The sequence below is a fragment of the Hippocampus bargibanti genome, linkage group LG01, assembly GCF_051943395.1.
Source record: "Hippocampus bargibanti isolate YZ-2025 linkage group LG01, ASM5194339v1, whole genome shotgun sequence".
Lineage (NCBI taxonomy): Eukaryota > Metazoa > Chordata > Actinopteri > Syngnathiformes > Syngnathidae > Hippocampus > Hippocampus bargibanti.
In genome coordinates this window covers 23,306,479-23,330,246 of record NC_142734.1, presented here as the reverse complement: position 1 = coordinate 23,330,246, position 23,768 = coordinate 23,306,479, and the positions used below count along the sequence as shown (strand labels likewise).

At 42.8% G+C, this 23,768-nt stretch overlaps 1 protein-coding gene across 1 annotated transcript; it reads right to left on the bottom strand.

The window, feature by feature from the left end:
• Positions 1 to 3,925: 3,925 nt before the first annotated feature.
• Positions 3,926 to 17,998, bottom strand: asb8 (ankyrin repeat and SOCS box containing 8). Its single transcript, XM_089004215.1, has 6 exons — positions 17,868 to 17,998; positions 15,643 to 15,809; positions 15,467 to 15,571; positions 5,569 to 11,032; positions 5,438 to 5,500; positions 3,926 to 4,399 (listed from the first exon to the last, which is right to left on the bottom strand). Exons 2-4 carry the CDS (start codon positions 15,769 to 15,771, stop codon positions 10,397 to 10,399), a joined length of 870 nt encoding a protein of 289 aa, XP_088860341.1. The 5' UTR covers positions 15,772 to 15,809; positions 17,868 to 17,998; the 3' UTR covers positions 3,926 to 4,399; positions 5,438 to 5,500; positions 5,569 to 10,396.
• Between the last annotated feature and the right edge of the window lie 5,770 nt (positions 17,999 to 23,768).

The window sequence follows — 23,768 nt, the reverse complement described above, 5'->3', positions numbered from 1 at the left end:
TGTAGTACAGTGTTTATAATGTAAAGTGATTCCACATTATATACTCCAGCTAAACTGCAGAAATTTAGTTCATATACTAAAAGTGTTTGAACACTTTAATAGCGATATGCAGAGGGACAGTAATGTGGTCTCACTGCACAGCAAGCCAGCACAGTTAGCATAGTGATTGAGCAATCCATGGTGAGGCTCAGCCGGCTGCTGCCTCACCGCTCGTCTATACTTAGTATTTGAACGGTAAATGTGATAATTCAGCGATTTTGAAAAAAAAAAAAAAAAACATGGAAAAGAATGTTCAAGTAAAAATCACTAAATAAATATAACTGTTTAATTTATTTTGTCATTTGATATTTCCATGATGACAGGTGAGGAACAGCCTCACCTGCCTCCCCTGACTGCACGTCACTGATTTGAAAGCTATTTAAAGGACAACCAACGTCTCCGGACAAGTTGTGTCCATAATTTGTAAAATGGCTTCAAATGACTACTACTGAGCGTATTTTAAAAAGAGTCCACCGCATATAGCTATATTTTATGTTTTAAGACTCGCACTGAATATTCCGGAAGTCTTGTTTTTGAGTTGGTGACGAGTCCGTACGTGACGTCACTAAAGGAACGCCCCTGACGGAAAAAAGGACACATTGTAGCAGTCCTTCCATCACGTCAATGCATTTTGCTGTGCTTGTTTGGTCTGAAAATGTCATGTTGCAGCAAAAAGAGCCAGAAGAGGGCGCCCAAGCTCCATATAAGGAATTTATGAGCTTGTGGAAACGGGCTGATTAATTCCTCACAGCAGCTTGGTCGCCATTTTCTGCCTCTTTTTTCGTCATACATTTCCCCCCAATCTTGCCTCAAAATGGCACGGATTAAATGTTTTAATGGATTGCGAACATGTTTGCTTTCCTCTTCAGAACTATTTGATTCATATTCATAACTGGATGTGTAACAAGAAAGCATATTCTCCGAATCTGAAGCCATTGTTTTGATTCTCCAGCAATGCAAGACGTCTTGGCGTGACGTCACGATCTGGGGGCAGGACTTTCTGAAAGTGGCCAATTCGCAGCTCAACTTTTTGCAGATTTTGGACACTTTTAAGTCATTTTTATTGGTGTTTTGCATTTGAATAAAAATATCATACTGCGTGTTTTGGGTATTTTAGATGCTATACGTTTTTCTGATGTCAGTTAAGAAAAAAAAAAGTGACGTCGGTTGTCCTTTAAATGCACTTTAATATAGTATTAGAAAATGTGTGATAAATTATTATTGAAAAAATTTGTACTGTGACCGTATTTTCACGACCAAACATTTATGTGTGCCATTTCTGTATTTAACACACACATTGGGCGCACCGGATGAAAGGACGCAAGTTTTATATGTAACGGAGTTTTGCACTTTGATTATTAAATTATGAAGGAAGTGACGCAACGGCGCACAGTGTGGCACTATGTCCCGCCCATAGTTTCCAGACAATCTCGAGGAGTTTTAGGGTCAGTCGCAATTTTCTGATGGTCTCGATTAACGCGCATTTTCATGACAATATCTTATTTTGTTTCCCCTTTTATACTGTCTAGTGTTATCTAATTAGTTCCCTTATTCATTTCGAGTCCAGATTACTTTTTGTGTCATTATTTACTTCACGTTTTGTCGAGTGGAAGTTTGGAGCACATGTGCTTCATAGTGCTTTTCTATTGCGCAGTTAATCACAAGACGAAACCCATGCGACTTCACCCATCCCTTCTGCCATACTGTGTTGCAGGTAATAATTGTTTCATTTCGTTTTTATTGAACAATATTTAGTTTCTTGTGTCGTGTTTCATTTGCCCGTGAGTGTCCGTGGCGGGTTGAACTGTGCGCCAGCCATTACAAGCGCACCGCGTGTTCTGCCGAGTCTCCGCCCATGATGCGTTCAGGGACATCTTGTAAATAACAGTGAACTTGTGTTGTATTCTCTTTTTCTGTAAATAACCACTATACGATCACACATTGTTAATTCTGTTTTGTTATCTACAATGTTTTGCATTTGAAAACAATCTCGAGGAGATTCAGGTTAATCACAAGACGAAACCCATGCGACTTCACCCATCCCTTCTGCCATACTGTGTTGCAGAAATAAAAGAAATAAAAAGACACATTCACGCGTCTCGTCTTCATTAAGACGGCAGCATCGTGGAGATGAAGACAGTCACTGTTGTGACACCCGTCACATTGGTGCCGTGACCCGGATCACAAATGACTCTCCACTTCGGACCGGGACCGCGATGCTGCACAATGAAGACACTGTGCAGTCCCATCACTCGGTGGACGGTGTGTCGACCCCCGTTTTGAAAATACATGTAGTGTGTTAATTGTCTGACCTGCTGTTTTGCAATTAGTGTGTTTTTTTTTCATGTACGTGTTTTGTGTGTTAAGTCTAAGAATGAGCTCCTTACAAGTAACAAGTAGCACACCTTTGAATGAGTGTGTTGGTGGAGGTAGAGGCTTCCCAACCGTGTTACAGTTATGTAGTGCAATCCAGGGTGGTGTAGTTTGTACAGAGGGGAATGGGCAGGTTCAAGCTGAGGCCACTTATGGTAGTGGGGACAGAGTTCCTTCCCAGACCCAGTGCAGTGCATCTACGACGAGCGCACAGACAACTGATATACCGGCAACAGATCCCTTTCTCCAGTCTGTCACAGTTATGTAGTGCTATGCAGGGTGATGTAGTTTGTACAGAGGGGAATGGGCAGGTGCGAGCTGAGGCCACTTATGTTAGTGGGGACAGAGTTCCTTCCCAGACCCAGTGCAGTGCATCTCCGACGAGCGCACAGACCCTGACACACCGGCGACAGATCCCTTACTCCAGTCACCTGACGTAGTTGGTCAGATGACTGACATAATTAGACAGCATTTTTGTACATCCTTGCCCGATAACCTTGTCTATTGTGCCTGTTGGTCTTTCTATTGTCTTCCGTGTGTATGTTGCCTTACTTCTGCATAATTTAAGGAGGGTGTATGTAACGGAGTTGTGCACTTAGATTATTAAATTATGAAGGAAGTGACGTAACGGCGCACAGTGTGGCACTATGTCCCGCCCATAGTTTCCAGAACAATCTCGAGGAGATTCAGGGTGAGTCGCAATTTTCTGATGGTCTCGATTAACGCGCATTTTCATGACAATATCTTATTTTGTTTCCCCTTTTATACTGTCTAGTGTTATCTAATTAGTTCCCTTATTCATTTCGAGTCCAGATTACTTTTTGTGTCATTATTTACTTCACGTTTTGTCGAGTGGAACTTTGGAGCACATGTGCTTCATAGTGCTTTTCTATTGCGCAGTTAATCACAAGACGAAACCCATGCGACTTCACCCATCCCTTCTGCCATACTGTGTTGCAGGTAATAATTGTTTCATTTCGTTTTTATTGAACAATATTTAGTTTCTTGTGTCGTGTTTCATTTGCCCGTGAGTGTCCGTGGCGGGTTGAACTGTGCGCCAGCCATTACAAGTGCACCGCGTGTTCTGCCGAGTCTCCGCCCATGATGCGTTCAGGGACATCTTGTAAATAACAGTGAACTTGTGTTGTATTCTCTTTTTCTGTAAATAACCACTATACGATCACACGTTGTTAATTCTGTTTTGTTATCTACAATGTTTTGCATTTGAGAACAATCTCGAGGAGATTCAGGTTAATCACAAGACGAAACCCATGCGACTTCACCCATCCCTTCTGCCATACTGTGTTGCAGAAATAAAAGAAATAAAAAGACACATTCACGCGTCTCGTCTTCATTAATACGGCAGCATCGTGGAGATGAAGACAGTCACTGTTGTGACACCCGTCACATATATACCGGTACATATCCTCTACTGCCATACGTACGTCCGCCTCACAACAACACACAGGCATACAAGTATGCGTATTTAAAAAAAACAGATCGGGAGCAAAACTGAGTTTGGTAGTGCTTTATTTATTAATTACAAAGGAATAACATTTTGTAATCATCACTAAAAAGGAGCACATTACCGGTACCGACTTTTCCGAAAGCTCAAACCACCGTGCTAGCAGACACATTAGCCCAAGCATCCACAATCCATTGGCAAACTGTGGCGTAACATCCAGCCCTTTTTGTTTGCCGTAAGAATGACGCCTGCTGGAAATGTCTCTCTAGGCAAAGTCTTTCTTTTAAAAAAATCACAATCGCCGGGAGTTCCTCTCTGTTAGCATGGCAGCCTTTTCGCCAGCTTTTCAGAATAATTCGCCGGCCGTCGCTACAGTAGTCCCGGTCCGCATGGAAAAATCGCAGTTTCATAAAACGCCAGCACCAAGACGGACCTCCTTGGAAATGTTCAATTTTCATTTCCTCCGCTAGCGTTACTGCTCTGAGTGGGATGGTTCCCATGTTCCTCGGCGTAGTTGATAGCCTTCAGTTTAAACAAACAGAGCTTCATAACCATGTCTCTTTGCCATTTTCAGGGTTGTTAGAACAGCAATGTTCTGCATTAAGCACATACCTGTTCGTTTATACACAAACCAGGCCCACACATCCCCCCCCACATGTTCTCTCCCACGTCCTCCTCATGGTGGTCTCTAACACGTCCGCACTACAGGGCGCACCGCACATTTTGAAAAAAATCTGAGACGTTTATATGCGCCTTATGGTCGTGAAAATACGGTACTTTATGATATGAATGCACAGATGGTGCCATTGAACACCTGAATGTATGTGCCGTCGTGAAAATTACTTCCCTCAACTTCTGGTTGACAACATTGCATGAAAAGAAACTTTAAATGTCAAATGACGGCGTCCTGCCCCTTTCCTACTGTACCTACTGGGCCTTTCGTATCGGATAATCTGCAGTTCAGTCGTGTTTTCAACGGAAAGTCGATATCCTATCAGTCAATATGGGAACAGATTGTACATTGATCCACTGACTAATAAAGACTAATCCAACATGCTAATGTCAAACTTGTGAAAATCTCATTTGACTTCACTGTTGTTAGCAAAAGGAATTGCTCTCGTTTCCTGGTATAGTATGCAGTGGAGTATTCAGTTGTCAAACATATATATACCAATTTGTTTTTGTGATATGATTTTAGACACCAAATTTTCCGGTGTATGAGGCGCACCCAAAATCTTCGAAAGATAACCAGATACATTATACGGCAGTGTGCCATATATGTGAAGTCTTAGTTAGTTGTATTAAGTTCATCCTGTCTACTTGATATCTAATTTAAAACAGATTCTTATCTTACAGACAGTGTATTGTCGGTGTTCAAATACAGTAAAGTCTCGTTATATCGATATTCAAGGGAGTCCGAAAAAATATCGATATAACCGGGACTATCGATATATCCGACCCTGTTTGCATGTAATTTTCTCAGTGCGTGCATAGAAATAGTATCGATATAACCGGGACTATCGATATATCCGATATCGATATAACGAGACTTTACTGTACCTGACATGTTTCGGCGTCTACTTCCGCCTTCGTCAGTGTCATCCATCCAGCCATCACCGACCACTGCAAAAGAGAAAATCACATCATGGACAGGGAGAAGGCCAGAGTCATCCGCACCGAAGAAAACAAACATCAGCGCTGGATCAGGGAGGCCATTGAAATCCGGAAGAGAGAACCAAGGACCATCAACAGGGATGAGGGAGCTTACATGCTCTCTACTACCTGGTGCAGTATTCTGGAGGGACGAATGGACAGCGGGGGACGTGACTTGCCTGTCAGATATCACAGGTAGGTCACGCCCTCATAGCAACACCAGCTGAAAAAGGCGCGTCGCAACAACATCCGTGACACTCTGACGAAGGCGGAAGTAGACGCCGAAACATGTCAGGTATTTGAACACAGACAATACACTGTCTGTAAGATAAGAATCTGTTTTAAATTCAAAATATGTGAAGTCATATTGAGCGGCAACAGGTATGACAACGACTATCAGCAGCCGCCGACTCCATTTACCCTCATAGAAGAAGTCGTGCGGAACCCCAGTCTCTCCTGTAGCGCCTTATAATGCCTCATGTTTGGAAAACTTTCATATATTTCATATATAATACATTTGAAACTTTTTACATTATTTGAAAGTGTACCTTATAGTCCAGTGTGCCTTATACATGGAAACATTTTGAACATTTACCATTCATTGGGGTTGTGCCTTATACTCTGGTGCGCCTTATACACAGAAAAATACAGTAAATTTGGGGGTATTCTGATAAGATTACAAATTTAATCGGATAGTGTGATTTAATGGAGCCTTGCATTACAGAAGTGATCAAGATCCAAATACAACAACTCTTCTGTGATTGTTTTGTGAAAAATGCCTTATTACAGGTGTGGAGAGATCGCGGCAGACAAATGACCACAAACAACAACTGTATCAGTGACGTTTAATGATAGAATGCACAGCACAACATTTCCCATACGTTTAATGATAGAATACACAGCAGTTCACAATATTTCCCATCATGAGTAATTACGCTAGACACAAACGGTCACCTTTATGCCCCTACGTAAAGAGTCCAACATCACAGTTCAGATCCAGAATAGTATACCTTACCATTGACACGGGGCGGAGAGCCGGCAAACACCCCTGTAGAGTAATCTGGAAAACCGAAGAGCTGGACACTCATGCACAGTTCACAGCACTCTAACCAGTATTGAGGAAACTCCCCATCTTATAGACCAGGCATGGGCAAACTACGGCCCGCGGGCCACATACGGCCCGTTAGGCTTTTCAATCCGGCCCGCCGAACTTGCCCAAATTATAGTACAAACAGTGTCTAAAACTCATGACAAAAAGCTAGCGAACAACAGGGCAGATAACTGAAAAGTTGCCTGCCCCATTTTTCCCAACTTGAAGCAAAATGAGACCAATCCCATTAAGAAACATTGTCACAAAGTATAAAGTTTTTTTTAAAATCAAGAATGCACCAACTACAAATGATACCTTGCTTAATTTACGGCAAATGCGCATGGCTGTAAATTTTGCTACAGTAGTCGATTGTCATTGTGGTGCACAATGCAACGTTTGCATTGATTCCTACGAGCCACTAAGCCCCTTTCATAAGTCTCACGTACACTTTACAGTCACGGTTTAATGTAAATTTACGTTTTGTAGCGTCACATATGTTGTTAGCTTCTTTTGAATCTTTCTTCTAGTTTGAGGTTCTGTGCATTTATTTTGGAAAATGACATGCAATTGCACGACTTTGTAACGCTTGCGAAAGTCCGGAAGAAAGAAGCAGGCTTCTGATTGGCTGCCGAGCCGAGTATGCAAATTTCAACTGCAGGTAGTCTATGTTTGTGTGCTCGGCGACGGTACACGTGTATTGTTAGCGCGTGAAGGCGAGAGCGTCAGTGAGGAGTTTGTTGAGCGCGGGGTCAGGACAAACCATCTATGATTTGGCGGAATTTAACATTTTCAAGGCTCATCTCAAAACCCATTTGTTTAAAATTGCTTTCAATGTATAATTCTCTCTGCTATTTTATTATTTATCATTTTACTTATGGTTTTATTGTTATGTGCTGTGTTCTATTGTTTTTATTGTAAAGTGTCCTTGGGTGTTTTGAAAGGCGCTTGAAATAAAATGTATTATTATTATTACAAGTAGGTATTATTGAGCTTGAATATTTCGTTGTGTAATAATATGTTTTGAATGTTGAAAGTGATTCCATTTTTCAATAAATGTTGATTTCTTTGCCCCTTCGATGGAAACTTAAAAACAGACGCAATCTTGATAAATCACAGTGCATATGTTATTTTAATCTATTTCCATTTCCTCCTCCAAGTATCTGCGAAATAGTCTGTAAATGCCATATCTTGCATATTCCTTGAGACAAATGTATTAACTGATCAGGGATATTTTTCACATTTGAAAGACAGTTAATAAATTGGGTTGTAGTGTTTTTACTGTGCTATGAGGTTTGTACATACTACATTTAAAGGACAACCGGCACCATTTTTTGTTTTTGTTTCCCACTGACATCAGAAAAACGTTTTATAGCATCTAAAATACCCAAATCAGGCAGGCTGATATTTTTAGTTAAATGAAAAACACCAATAAAAATGACTTCAAAATGAATCCGGAAATGGCCAGTTTCAGAAGGTTGCTCGAGAATCAAAACAATGGCTTCAGATTCGGAGAAGATGTTTTCTTGTTCTTGTTCTTCTGAAGAGGAAAGCATAAATGTTTGCAATTGATTCTAGGAGTCCTCCCATATCAATTCGAGCCATCAATGACAGCAATGTAGCACCCAGAAAAAGCAGAAGATTGCGCCCAAGCTCCGTTGGAAATGGGCTGATTTGTCAGCTGGGAATTTGTGTCAGCGAATATCAAATAGTTGTCTTGGTGCAACACACAACGATTCACCATGGCGTTATTTATGTGTTTTCCTTCTAATTTCGCCATCAACACGGATTAACAAGAAGTTTTCAGACTAAACAAAGTACCCAAAATGCATTGTATGTCGCTTTCTCGGTCAGGGGCGGTCCAAACGTGACGTCACATGGGGATCGTCATCAACTCGAAAACAAGACTTCATATATTCAGCGCAAGTCTTAAAACGTAAATTATAGCTATATGCTGTGGAATCTTTGTAAAATACGCTCAGTCGAAGTCATTTGAAGTGATTTTATAAATTATGGACATAACATGTTCGGAGTATTTCCGGCCCAAACACTCCCTCCAAATGCTCCTGGCCCGGCCCCTCTGTCAAATTTTAGAACCCAATGCGGCCCGCGAGTCAAAAAGTTTGCCCACCCCTGTTATAGACCCACTCACGCGAAAACAAGTGGCCAGCTTGTCTTCGCTAGAGATGAGTCATTTCTCCCCCCTCCCTCAGCCCTGGGACCAGGTGTTTCAGAGAAAAGGCAATTCAGGCAGGAATACAAAATAAACTGTCAGGCGTATGAAGAAATGCAGTTCACAAAACAAGATAAGTGTGACAAGCGGCAAGACAAGTTGTGTCAGTGTGACCGAACAAATCGTATAACCAGGTGTTTGAGCTTAGAGAAGAAAAGGCAATTCAGGCAAGAATACAAAACAAAGATAAGTGTGAAAAATACAAAACAAGCGATAAAACAAGCTGTATCAGTTTTGGGACCAGGTGTTCATGATCAGTGTGAGAGAATACAGAATGTGGCAAACAAATTGTATAACCATATGGGTCAGCTCAGGACACCAATAACAATTTCTTCCTTTAGTGATCAATGCACACACATTCTAAAATTTTACATTTACACTGTATAATACTTTGCCAAGTACTAAAAAATATTGCTCAACGGACAGTTAGGATGGTGGAAAAAAAATCATTGGCTCTGCCCTCCCCACTCTCGAGGACTTGCACATTGCAAAAATCAAGACAAGAGCAATAAAGAGGATTTTGATTCAGATTCTGTGTTGAGCTTTTTTCTCCTATAAGAAAAAAATGACACATCTGCCCTCGTAGATACAGTGATACCTTAGCTCACGAATGTAATTGTTTCCCAGAAAGTGTGTGTAAGGCGAAAAGTTCATCTGCCAAACAATTATTTCCCATACGAATCCATTAACATGAGAATAATCTGTTCCCAGGTCCTCATAAAACAGAATTTTCTACTAAATAAGCCTTAAAACGGTACAACATATACCTTATTTTATGGATGATAAATGTTCTATTGTATTAAACTGCACAGTATAATAAAGTCGTTTTATTGACCGTTGTGATGGTCGTTGATGTAGTTGCATTTTGATCATATCCGAGTGAAGTTGCCATGCTTTCTCGGCGATAATACCCTCACTCACTGTCCCCTGCCCAACTGATTTTCGTTAATCCAAATCAACAGAGGTTTTTCAACCTCTTCTATTGCCTGAGATCGTTGCTTAGACAACACAGAAACACCCCATCGCCACACGTAACAACGGGCGACTTAGCGTACTGGTACTGGGACGCTAAGTCACACAAACGCACACCTCGTTGGTGTTTCAACTGTAATTTTCTTTTGTGTCCTCTTCGGCTTAACACGAGCCTGTGGTGGGGTCTTTTTTGGGTCCATAACAGCAAATGTACTACACTCGATAACAAACCACATCTGCACTCAAAGAGAGGGGGTGATGAAAACTAGTCCGCCAGCCACCATGGTGCTCCGTGTGGTTTGGTTTGTTTGCCGAAAACTAGTTTGTCAGCGAAGATTGTATTCTCACGAATTTAATGTTGGTGAGGCAAAAAGTTCATTAGCTAAAGTGTGGCCAATAAAGATGATTCTGATTACTTTAGCAAGCATGTCTTGTTTGGACCGAGACCCTCAGCCCAGCACCGTTTTTGACTGAGGCGATCCAGTAGCGCACAGTAGGGGAAAAGGGGCCTGAGAGGCTATCGTGGTTATTTGAGAGGAGGGAACAACTTGTGGCAGTCATCAGCCGACACGTCTCAGTCTCTGAGGAGAAGATACTCCTTGATGGCCTCCGGTAGAGGAAGCTCTTTGACGGCCGAGGGCAGGAAGCGCACGCCCAGACTTTGCCTCACCACGCAGCGCGCCAGCGAACGGAGCGTCGGCGCTTTGGCGGCCATGCCGCTGAGCCTGGCCAGCAGCTGAGGATCCTTGCTGAGCTCCTTGGGAAGTGTCCCATCGGCCCGGCGGATCTGGAAGCGCCCGGCGGCCCGACGCAGCACCTCCAGGCACTGGTCCTCCTGCTCGGCGCCCAGGCCGCGCGCCAACAGGGCCACCAGTCGGGAGATGGGAGTCTGCCCCTTCAGGTTGGTCACGTGCACCTGGGCACCGTAGTCCAAAAGCACCTTGACGCTTTCCAGGTTGCCTTTCATGGCCGCCCAGCTCAGCGGCGTGTCGCTGTTGTAGTCGCGAGCGTTGGGGCAGGCGCCGCTGTCCAGCAGGGCCCGCACGCACTCTGGGTTGTCCTTGAAGGCGGCCCAGTGGAGCGGCGTGTCTTTGTTGCCGTCCAGGGCGTTGGGCTGGGCGCCGTATTCCAGCAGGAGCTCCACGCAGCTCTCGTCCTTCTCCGCCGCGTAGTGCAGCGCCGTGCGGTTGTAGCCGTCCAAAGCGTTAACCTGGCGTACACATTGGCAGGTTATGCCGGGGAAGGATTTCGCAAAGCAAAAGCCAAACGGATGGGTTTATCAGTGGTGGGCCGTCAGGCCCTACAAGGCCTTCTGTGCCGGCCTTATACTTTCTGGATCACAGACTCATGTGAATTACATTTTGTCCGTGAATTCTTGTGAAATCATTCCAAATTGTCTTTAAGCTTCCTTATGCAGCCAGCTACCAATACAGTGTGCTAGCGCAGGCCAGTATGCTCTTGTCACTAGTGACTGGTGATACTATGATTGGCAAGTGACTAGTCAATCATCATTTGCGAAAATGTTGACGTTGCCAGCGCCTTCGAGCAGGCCTTGGGTTGACAACTCGAATTCTGATTGGTTAAAGCAATGGTTTCATCAACACTTATTTATATTAATAATAATAATAATCCATTTCATTTCTAAGCGCCTTTCAAAACTCTGAAGGTCACTTTTCAGTAACAAGAGAAGTGTTTCTGTGGGTGATCAGCGGCAGCAACATATGCCAGCGTTGACTCAAGCCCATAGTAAATAGATAGAAAGCTAGCTAGCTAATAGATAGCCAATAGATAGCAAGCCAGACAGCTAGACAATTAGCTATATAACTAATAGCCAGCCAGATAACTAGCTAGTTGCCCAGTTAGCTAATAGGTATCAAATGGTCAGCTAATAGAAAGCTAATATATATAATATGTCTCACTAGACAACTATATATATATATATATATATATATATATATATATATATATATATATATATATATATATATATAGTGTATTGGCAAACTACAAATATGGCCGAAGCTGCAGTCCAAAGATGAGTGTCTTGGCAAACTACAAATATGGCCGAAGCTGTAGTCCAAAGATGAGTTTGGCACCATTTTTCCCCCAGAGGAGAGGACTGGAATAAAAACAAATGTGCCAGCAGCTGAAAGCAATTCAGTAAGCAGGAAGGCTCTCACCAGAAGAAACCACTCCTTAAAATAGTCAGTTGCTACACTGCTCAGCGTTCGGTTCAAGTACTGCTCTAGGAGTTTGCCTGGTGCAGTGGAGTTCAACTGTGTAAAGACCAGGGTGGCTGACGGTGAGAGAACCTGTTATTGTGACCGTTTATTTGATGATTTGATTTGATTTGGTGGTTTAATGTAAAAACCAGCCTGTTAAGAGACTGCCTTCAAATGTCGTTTGTGTTTTTACCTTCTTCAAAGGTTTTTCACCTTGCAATCAGCAATTGTCTTTTCAATGAGAAAAGAGACGATTAAGTCCAAATTAAAAGAGGAAGGAGAAATCTGTCTCATCATTGGAGTTAAAGAGTGAAGTCCCAGTGTAATCCCGGTCAACACAGTTAAAACCCTTTTCAAGTTAGGGGGAGAGCTCAAAATAACAACATAACTTGACATACACTATACAGTAAAGTCTCGTTATATCGATATTCAAGGGAGTCCGAAAAAAAAAGATATAACCGGGACTATCGATATATCCGACCCTGTTTGCATGTAATTTTCTCCGTGCGTGCATAGAAATAGTATCGATATGACCGGGACTATCGATATATCCGATATCGATATAACGAGACTTTACTGTGTATATATATATATATATACACACTATATATATATATATATATATATATATATATATATATATATATATATATATATATATATATATATATATATATATATATATATATATATAGTAAAGTCTCGTTATATCGATATTATATATAGCCAATAGATAGTCAGCTAGACAACTAGCTATATAACTAATAGATAGCCAGCTATTTGAGGCGACAGGGCCGCAGAACTGATAGTGAAGGCATTCAGGTCGATTTCTGAACCTGGTAACAAAAGATGGCCGAAATGTGATTGGTTCAATGCTTAAATACCCAAAAACACACATCTGGAAGCAACACAACAGGGGAAAAGAACCAAAAAAAGTAAAATAATAATGAAAATAAATCTGGAAAGAGCGGACTCTGTAGCTGCCAAACAGCGAGTATTTAGCTGCTGTAATAGCAAAAAGTATCGCTGGCCGCATGATCCCAAAACATCACTTTTAAGGAAACCCCCCCAGAATATATTTGTCCAATCATCATCAAGAGAGCAAGCCGCCATCAATCCCCTTGATAGGTCCAAAATAATAAAGTTATACATATTTATGTATTATATAATACAATATTTTCACATTAATTGTGAAAATATAAGAACTTGGCCAAATTTAGAAAGATTTCAACCCAATGCCAGCGTTGCAGGTACAGTGAGACCTCAGCTTATGAACGCTTTAGCTCACAATCTTTTCGCCTTACAAACGTTAAATTCGCGAACAGTCTTGGCTGACAAACTAGTTTTCGGCGGACGAACCAAACCACACGGAGCGCCACGTTGGCTGGCGGACTAGTTTTCGTCACCTCCTTTTTTTGAGTGCGGACGTGGTTTGTTATCAAGTGGAGTACTTTTGCTCTTATGGGACCTAAAAAGACCCCACCACAGGCTAGTGTTAAGCCAAAGAGTACAAAAAAGAAAATGACGGTCAAGCAGAAGGAGATTGTTGAAAAACACAGAGGTGTGCCATTGTGTGACTTAGCGTCCCAGTACCAGTATGCTAAGCCGACCATTGCTACGTGTGGCTGAGGGTGTTTCCTGTGGTCTAAGCCAGTGTTTTTCAACCTTTTTCAAGCCAAGGCACATTTTTTCCGTCGAAATTATCTCGGGACACACCCCCAGCTGAAAATGTGGGGAAAAAGTATTAACTGTTAATGTATGCTTTTTTTCACATTTTTTTTATTATATTATTAATGATTAACAATATACCAGCCACAGCATACACAAAACACACAACGTGCAACACAATATGACAGGTCATAACATATTGTTAATAACAATTAAATAATATATATATATATACAGCAAAGTCTCGTTATATCGATATCGGTTATATCGATAGTACTGCTACTACTATTACGATACTATTGCTATGAACGCAAGGAGAAAATTTAAATGCCGCAGGATCGGATATATCGATAGTCCGGTTATATTGATATTTTTTCCGACTCCCGAGAATATCGATAACGAGACTTTACTGTATAACAATATGTTATATTTGTAATGTATAAGCTTTTTTTAAACGTTGAAGAATGATGTCATATTATAGCATAGGATTTAACTAAACACAAAGAAAAAAGTATTTTATAATCTTTCATATTTATATTTACTCAGTGTGAAACCTGGGCCTGTTTGGACGAACAGAGAGCTGACAAACGAAGCTCTTCCTCCACAGCTCTCAGTCTTTCTCTGTCTTTTGCTTTTACTGCAGTCAGGCTTGAAAAGCTCACCTCACACAGATATGTTGTGGAAAATGGGAGCAATGTCAAAATAGCTTTGTTAGCCAGCATGGAGAACTCCTTGGCAGCTGCTTTTCACCACAGACCAAGCACAATGGAGTCGGTGCCGCTGCATCTCCAGTAAAAGTAAATCCAAATGAAACATAGCTTTCGTTGTATTGCCTCTCGCCAGAAACTTTGCTTGACGTCACTGTCTTTGCTTTTTTTACCTCCATCCATACTAGGGCCTTCATTTGGGTCCGGGTTTTGTCCAGGGTCCACTTTTGGGTCAGCATTTTTCCTCTTCAAAAACTCTCCATCACTTTCACCGCAGTCCCGCTAGCCACAATCTGCACTTGCCGCGCTATCCATGTGTCACTAATTCGCTTGTCTCAAAGCGACTTAGTGACGCACAACTACCCGCTGTTGCCACCTGCTGGTATGGAAGACTACTACATGATTACTCTGCCAGGAGCTAGACTGCACAGGCACACAAATTGGATAATTTCCCGCGGCACACCTGACAATATCTCACACTGGTTGAAAAACACTGGTCTCAGCAACGGTCTTAGGCAATAAAGGAGGTTGAAAAACTTCTGTTGATTTGGATGAACGAAAAGCAGCTAGCCGGGGACAGTGTGAGTGAGGGTATTATCGCAGAGAAAGCACGGCAATTTCACTCGGATATCATCAAGAGGCAACTACATCAACGAACATCACAAAGGTCAATAAAACGACTTTATTATATAGTACAGTTCATTACTTAAATTACAATACAATGGCACATTTATTATACATAAATAAGTTATATTTTGTGTCGTTTTAAGGCTTATTTCGTAGAAATTTATGTTTTATGGGAACCTGGGAACAGATTATTCTCATTTTAATGGTTTCTTATGGGAAATAAATGTTTGGAAGACTAACTTTTCGCCTTACACACACTTTCTGGGAACCAATTAAGTTTGCAAGCTGAGGTATCACTGTATTTTCAATTCCCGAATACATTTGTGAATGGCAGTCAATGAGTTAAATAGCTTTTGGAAAGCTTTTTTCGCTTTTGCTGTCTTGAGAATGTCTGCCCACTCACGGCCGTGTGACGCATACCTCTGCCCCTTTCTCCAGCAGCAGCTCCACACAGTCAGCATCCGCCACCATGCAGGCGCAGTGAAGGGGCTTCAGTGTGCCATGCATGCGGTTCACATCGGCGCCCTGAACGTGACATAGAACCAAATCCATCAACCAGTGGATAAACATACATATGAACGAGAAAGAGAGGTCACCTTGCGAATGAGATCCTCCACATTGTCGTGCGGGAAGGAGCGGATGGCGGCGATGGTGCGGATGAGCCGCTCGGACAGAGAGTATTTACTTTGAATGCTTTGCATGATGTACCACATAGTGGAGCTCATGTGTTACGGAGGATCATGGCACCCATACACGGGTGACCCTGTGGAACATTCACATACATGCGTCTGTGTAAGCTCTCAGTCGTACAGGAGTGGTCCATCGATGAGAAGGTTTCTTCAGCCGTCATCTGTACAAAAGTGAAGGTTTCGGACGTTTCGCCTCCTATCCAAGAGGCTTCGTCAGCGAACTAAAGTCTGACTGGTCGTATCGGCCGATACGACCAGTCAGACTTTAGTTCGCTGACGAAGCCTCTTGGATAGGAGGCGAAACGTCCGAAACCTTCACTTTTGTACAGATGACGGCTGAAGAAACCTTCTCATCGATTCACATACATGTTTTAAACATTTAAGGGGGGCAAAAAAAGCATGTTCATCGAAGGCACTTAATGCGCATGTTTGTTGATTCATTTATTACTTGTCTTTTTTAACACATAGCCCAGGTCCAATTGCTAAATAAATATACAACCAAGCTAAAATGTTGCAAAAATCATCCAGTCTGAGAATATTTACATTGTTTAGCATTGTAAATCCTGATTTATGTTTTTATTTTTTAACAGATACATGGGCCAAGTACAATTGAAAAATAAATATACATCCAAGCTAAAATGTCATTGCAAAAACCATCCATTCTGAGAAAGTGTCCGTGAGAGTTTTGAAAGGTGCTTAGAAATTAAATGTACTATTAATATTAATATTATTATTGTTATTATTATTGACATTATTTAGCATTGTAACTCATTTATTTTTATTTGTTGGTTTTTTTACAGATACACAGGCCAAGTCCAAATGAAAAATAAATATAGATCAAAGTTGAAATATCGTTAAAAATATCATCCATTCTTAGAATATTTACATTAAGTAGCATTGTGGCTCATCTTTAGGTTTTTAACAGATACAAGGGCCAAGTCCAATTGAAAATGTACAGCCAAGCTAAAATAACTACAATATAACTAAATAACTATAAAATAAATAACTAAAATATTGTTTCAAAAATCATCCATTCTGAGAAAATTGACATTATTTAGCATTGTAACTCATTATTTACGTTTTTATTGGTTGTTCTTTTAACAGATACATGGGCAAGGTCCAATTGAAAAATAAATATACATCCAAGCGAAACGTCTGTGTGAGCTCTCAGTCGTACAGAAGTGGTCCATCGGTGAAAAGGTTTCTTCAGCCGTCATCTGTACTTTTTTGAAACTGTCGGACGTTTCGCTTCTTATCCACGATCCTTCTTCAGCGAACTAAAGTCTTACTGGTAGTATCGGCCCTATATATATATCCCTAATGTCCAGACATGGTGGTGCCGCACTGCGATGATAGGTCCCTACTCTCAGGTTGGGGGGAGCAGAGGACCACTCCCTGCAGCCCCACCTATTGTTCCTACATTCCTGACTAACGATGGCCTGATTGCCCCACTGCCTCCGGTATCACCTCATCAGCATTACAAGCGAAAATATCCTTGCAAAAATCATCCAGTCTTAGAAAATTTACATTATTTAGTATTGTAACTCATTATTTATGAATTTATTAGTTATTTTTAACAGACACATGGGCCAGGTCCAATTGCAAAATAAATCCACATCCGAGCTAAAATGTTGCAAAAAATCATCCATTCTGCGAATATTTACATAAATTAGCATTGTAACTCATTATTCACGTTTTTATTAGTTGTTTTTTTTTTAACAAATACATTTATGTATTTATGTTTCAAGCAGGTGACACGCAAAAAAGCGACATTTAATGTGACATTAGAAACGACGTAAATGCATATTTCCCGCAACGTTAGCTTTACTCCCGTTCCATTGCCAAACGACAAGATTTTGTTGATTAAAAACGATGCACGCGTTTCACCCAGCCAGGGACGACATTTGGCAGCTGAACGCCATGTAATAAAGTCTTATTTCGAAAACATTCTTGGTTGTTTTTGCAGAACATATGCCGACAAGTAGCAAGCTCGCTAGCTAGCAATAGTCACTAGCATCGAGATTCGGACACGAGAGGCACATAAAACAACAAAAACGACACCATTTGTCAGCGTTTGGCAATAAACATTCCTTGGTCTATCGATAATCGGGCGAAGAAATGTGAAGACATACCGTTTTTGTTGAGAAAACGTGTACGTTTGACAGCCTGTAAACGGTGGGACCGTTTATTTGCCCCTTGGCTTGACAGACACAAAACATGACGTCAATGTCACGTGTAGCCGCGCCCCATGTTTTTCGACTACATACCGCAGTTTGAGTCGTCCGAAACACTCAACAAAAATAGTTTTTTTTATCAGTGGCGGACCGTTAAGGCCTGCAAAGCCTTCTATATTGAATCACGGACGGATGTGAATTATATTTTGCCCATTAATTTTTATTAAATAATTCCAAATTGTCTATCCGCTTCCTTGCATTCCTTTTCCTCTGTTGTGCTGCTTCCAGGTGTGTGTTTTCGCATTTTAAACATTTAACAGATCACATTTCAATCATCATTTGTTATAATAATAATTTTGTGGCTAACATTTCTCATTCAAGTGGGAAAATGGCTGGCTTGTGAGATGATAAAACGAGGGTGGATTTTGCTGCTTAATTCATATTCCGCAAGTCATATTTAGAATTACACGATAGAAGGTGTATAGAACCTTTTATTGAAAATAATAAATTTCACTTGACTTCCTATCTTCAACTGGATACACAGGTGATTTTACTCAAGTATTGACACCAGAATATCAGATTGCCTATTCCGCACCCCAACTACTCAAAGAATAATTCTATTTTAGCGAAGCTCAATTTCTCACTAAATTAAGATAAGAGCGCAGAAAATGCAGTGAAAAACCACAGTGAAAAACCACAGTGAAAAAGCGGTCCCCCCACTGGACATCAGTGAAAATCCGGTCCCCCCACTGGACAGCGGGGAAAAGAAGTTCTGGAAACCAGGATAGTCCAAGCCCCCTGATTAAAGATTCGACGGCTTAAATTCACCCAGTTCCCTCCAACTCCACCTGAATTGTGAGTATGGCCGACAAGAAGGCAGTTGACCAGCTTAAGACTGAGAGGACAACTGCAAAAGCATCATTCACCCGCCTGGTTAACAGCCTCACCAGGAACCATGATGACTTGTCTGAGGAGGAGCTCAGAGACAGTTTTAAAACACTCATCGCAGCAGCTGATAAAGTTATGGAAGCCAATGACAAGGTAGAGACCAAACTCCTGATACAGCTAAGAGATGGGGAAACAAAACTCACTGAAGTGCAGCAAGAAGATCTGGACAACACTTCAATAGAATGTGTGTCAAAGCGGGCGGAGATAAAAGGTTTACTTCAGAAGGTCCTGTGGAACAAGTTTGGAAACAATGAAGTATCCATTGCTCTTCTGACCGCAGAGGAGGAGTGCAGACGCATCACTGCTGTAGACCCTGAGGATATGAACCTGGATGGATACCAGTTCTTGCTGAACCACCTTGAAGGATTAATGAAGACTGCAAAAGAGGTACATAGCCGGTGGAGACAATGGATTCCTGAAGATACAGTAGCTGAAATCCTGACAACCTTAAAAGCCCTGGAAATTCAAGCCACCAAGCTTGTCTCCAAAAAGGCTGACTTCATACAAGAGGGGGTAAAGGAAGAGGTCAGGAAGGAACCAATTACGTCCAGTCACCCCGTACCAGCCATCAAGTTGAAGCCAATAACCCTTCCTAAGTTCACCGGAATCAAACGTGACTTCTACAGGTGGAAAAAGGACTGGGAAGCGCTCCAAAGACAAGGGAAGCCAACCGGTTCCAGGGAAGTGAAAAGGGCCCAATTGCTGGACAGTGTTGAGGACAAGATCAGGAAAGACCTTCGTCTCACCACCCATATCACTGTTGATGACATCTTCCGTGTTCTGGGAAATCGCTATGGCAACCGGACGTCCATTGCTATAGACATTGTGGAGGAGCTGCAGAGAATGCAACCTGTCAAAAGCAACCAGCCACGAAGAGTAGTGGAGTTAATCCAAGCTGTGGAGAAAGCACTTCAAGATCTCAGTGAGCTCGGGGACACTGGCGCTATCAAAAACCCACTCGTGACCAGGTTGATTGAGGGGAAACTCCCAGCACCTCTCAGAAAGGAATGGCTCATCTATGCAGCAGATCCCAGGAATGCTGTAACTCCAGTCAACAGGTTTGACGGTTTGTTGGACTTCCTGAAAGGGCAAGAGAGTATTTATGAGCAACTGGAACAATTGGATGAGGAACCAAATAAGAGGGAATCGAAACCTGAGCCAAGACATGCCAGGACGAAATCCACCAGGGCATGTGATGACCGCAATGGCTGTGTTGTCTGCGGAGATGGGAAACACAGGAAGAAACTATACTACTGCATGCAGTTCCGGGCATTGCAGCTTGCAGACAAGAAAGCTGCTGGTAAGAAGCTGGGAGCATGCAACAGATGTCTTGATGTCCATAATGTCAGTTCAGACTGCAAAGATGACTTCCTATGCACCAACCATGCCTGCAAGGATGAACATGCACCTGAGCATCATTTCTACCTCTGTCCGAACAAGAAAAGCAGCTCAGCACAGAAGAGGAGCAAACCTGGCTCCATGGATGGCAAAAGCAGGAGAACGTACACAGAGGAACAAGAAAACTTTGTCAAGAGGCTTTCCCCAGAGCTGGCAAGGCAGTTTCATGATGCGTTCTCCAATGCTGCAGCCAAGATGTCAAACACAAAAGCCAAATCAGGACTTTTAGAAAGAAGTGGATTGCAGGAACTGCCAGTGTTGATGATGTTATTGGAAATCACCGCGAATGCTGGACGAAAGATTGGAACACTGATTGACCTGGCATCTGACACCAATTACATCACCCACACGACTGCAGACAAACTGAACCTTAGAAGCGAAGACATCACTCTCATCGTACACGGTGTTGGAGGAATGAAGACCATTGTGGAGACAAAGCGGTACCTCTTGAAGATTAGAGTGAGGACTCCAAACGGCACTCTTAAATCACATCAATTGGTCTGTTATGGTCTGGACAATATTGCAGACATTAACAAAAGTGTTGACTCCGAACGGCTACAGAAACTCTTTCCGGATGTCCCACTTGGAGCTCTGACAAGACCAGATGAAGTCAGTCTGCTTATAAGCCACGGAGAGGGCCAGCTAGCACCTCAACGGATCAGAGTTATTGGAGACCTTGTGCTGTGGGACGGGCCATTAGGGATGACAGTCGGAGGCTCTCATCCTGGACTCTTTGAAGACCTTACTGTGTCCGCCCAAATGTCCAGGACTCACTTTGCAAGATCAATGAGGACTGCTGCCTTAAAGTACAAGGAACTCACTGGCCCAGCTAGAACAAACCCTCCCAACACTCATGTTCACGCCAAGCTCCAGAGGTCAAGCACCTACCGGGACTTCCTAGAGTGGTGGAAATGGGACAGTATTGGTGCAGCATGTGATCCAAAGTGTGGAGGATGCCGCTGTGGAAAATGTCAACCAGGCGGCAAAGAGATGACTCTCGCAGAGGAACGGGAACTTGAAGTAATAAGGGATGGCCTCGCCTGTGTCACAGAGGACCACCACAGCAAAGAGCCACACTGGCATGCCAGGTATCCCTGGGTGGAGGACCCCATTTCCTTTCGAAACAACAGAAAAATGGTTGAGGCTACATTCCTCAGAACAGAAAAACAATTGGCCAAAAGACCGGAGTGGAAGGTGGCTTATGCTGCACAAGTCCATGATATGGTAAATAGAAAAGCAGCCCTCAAACTACCCAAAGGCACCATCACCAGTTGGGATGGACCAGTTTGGTATCTCAGTCACCTCATTTCTTCAAACCCACACTCGGTTAGAACTCCAATAAGAATTGTCTGGAATAGCAGTCAAAGGTGCAGAGGTGTCAGCATGAATGACCCGCTGATGAAAGGCCCTGATGTCCTTAACCAGATTCGAGCTGTACTGCTCAGATTCAGATGTAGGGTTCATGCTGCCCTGGGAGACATAAAAAAGATGTATAACTCCGTCTGGCTGGAAGACCAAGAAGTGCATCTTCACAGATTCCTCTGGCGAGATACTGAGAATGAGGACCTGGGGGAATACGCGATCTCAAGAGTGAACATAGGAGACAAACCTGCAGGGTGCATAGCGCAACTGGCAATGCGTGAAACTGCAAACCTCCCTCTCTTTGCCCACCTTGAAGAGGAACATCTAGTGATTCATAACGGCAGCTACGTTGACGACATCCTTACTTCACACAACAGCCTTGTCCAGCTAAACGCCATCACAGCCAATGTGGAGAGGATCCTGAAGGCCGGAGGTTTTGAGCTGAAGCCATGGGTCTTCTCTGGGCAAAGTGGGAGGAAGGAACGCTGTAATGAGGAAAGGACAAAGACCATCATCCTACCAAATCAGATGGGCAATGATGACAACAAAGCACTTGGTCTGGGCTACAGAGTTGAAGACGATAAGCTCCATGTCAGAATTGGAATCAACTTCTCTAAGAGGAAACAAAAGATGTGGCTGGGTGAAGACCTTCTGAAAGACGAGATCAGAGCCATGACACCCAACCCTTTGACGCGAAGAGAACTTCTCAGTCAAGTGTCAGGACTGTACGATCCAGTTGGCCTTATGACTCCTACCAAGCAAAAGGGAGCTATTCTGGTGCGGAAGACATTTCAAGAGGCAAAGGCTGAAGGCTGTCCAGTCAAAGACACATGGGACATTGCACTCTCAGATGGACTCAGAGATGATGCAATCGATCTATTCGAGGAGTACCGGCAACTCAGCACGATCATGTTCACTAGGGCTCTAACTCCCAAATGCTTTATCACTGAACCACCCTCTGCGGTCACATTCTCTGATGGAAGTGAGCATGCTTATGGTGCAGTGATGTACCTGAAATGGACCACAGACCAGGGTCCTATCATTAGACTGGTCAAAACAGTTGCAATGGTTTGGAGAGCGGCAAAAAGGATCTCTCAACAAGTTCAAGCCTTGGACGGCCCAAAGTGGGAGGCAGTCTCCTCCATAGGAGCCATCTCTGTGGAAGAAAGAAAGAAAAAAAATCACAGCTCTCAGAGGGCATCCAAGAAAGATCTGGTCTGATCCTGGCACCAATTTCATTGGAACATAGTATTTCCTCAAGGAACTGTACAGTTTCTTGGATGGCTTGGATCAAACAACACTGGAGGATACAGCAGCCAAAAATGGAACTAAGTGGATGTGGAAAAATTCACCCCGCTGACTCTCCACGGGAACGGTGCAACAGAGGCCGCTGTATGTATTGTAAAGAGGGCACTCCAGAGTCTTGGTAAAGAGTACGGGCTCAGCTTCTCCGAGTTCCAGACAGCTCTCTACACTGCAGCAAACCTCGCAAATGAGCGCCCGATTGATGCCAGAATCCAGAGTCGGGAAAACTGCATCCAATATATCACACCAAACAGCCTCCTTCTTGGTCGTGCATCTCAAAGTGGAGACCTCAAAGATGAGAGATGTCCACATCCGGATCTATCCCAGCTACTGTGTCCCCCTGACAAAAACCCCAAAGGCAAAGCCCATCCATCCCAATTTAAGCAGCCTGAGGAAACAGTTCCAACCCACTGTTCTGCACAGGGACGTAAGACGGTTGGTTGTTCTACTACCTGCTGAAGAACAGAAATAAGAAAATCTTGGCAAGACCACCATACTTACTTTGCTAATAACAATAATAATAAGTGCTGCAACATTTCTACACGGCTGTCATCGAATCCATCCTGTGTTCTTCCATCACTGTTTGGTTCGGGGCCGCCACAAAAATGGACAAAATCCGACTTCAACAGACAGTTAGGACGGCGGAAAAAATTATTGGCACCGCCCTACCCACTCTCGAGGACTTGCACACTGCAAGACTCCAAACTAGGGTGCGGAAAATCATACTGGACCCTCCGCACCCTGGCCACCACCTTTTCCACCGAACCCCCTCAGACAGGTGCTACCGATCCATGTGCACCAAATCCAGAAGACATTTAAACAGCTTCTTTCCATTAACTCTCTAAA

Bases quoted from the DNA above. Each gene is read 5' to 3' on its own strand.
- asb8 (XM_089004215.1), bottom strand. From the start codon at position 15,771: ATGAGCTCCACTATGTGGTACATCATGCAAAGCATTCAAAGTAAATAC. The intron at 15,572-15,642 runs GTGACCTCTCTT...TGTCACGTTCAG, and splicing joins TGGAGGATCTCATTCGCAAG to GGCGCCGATGTGAACCGCAT. The intron at 11,033-15,466 runs GTATGCGTCACA...TGTGTACGCCAG, and splicing joins TGCTGGAGAAAGGGGCAGAG to GTTAACGCTTTGGACGGCTA.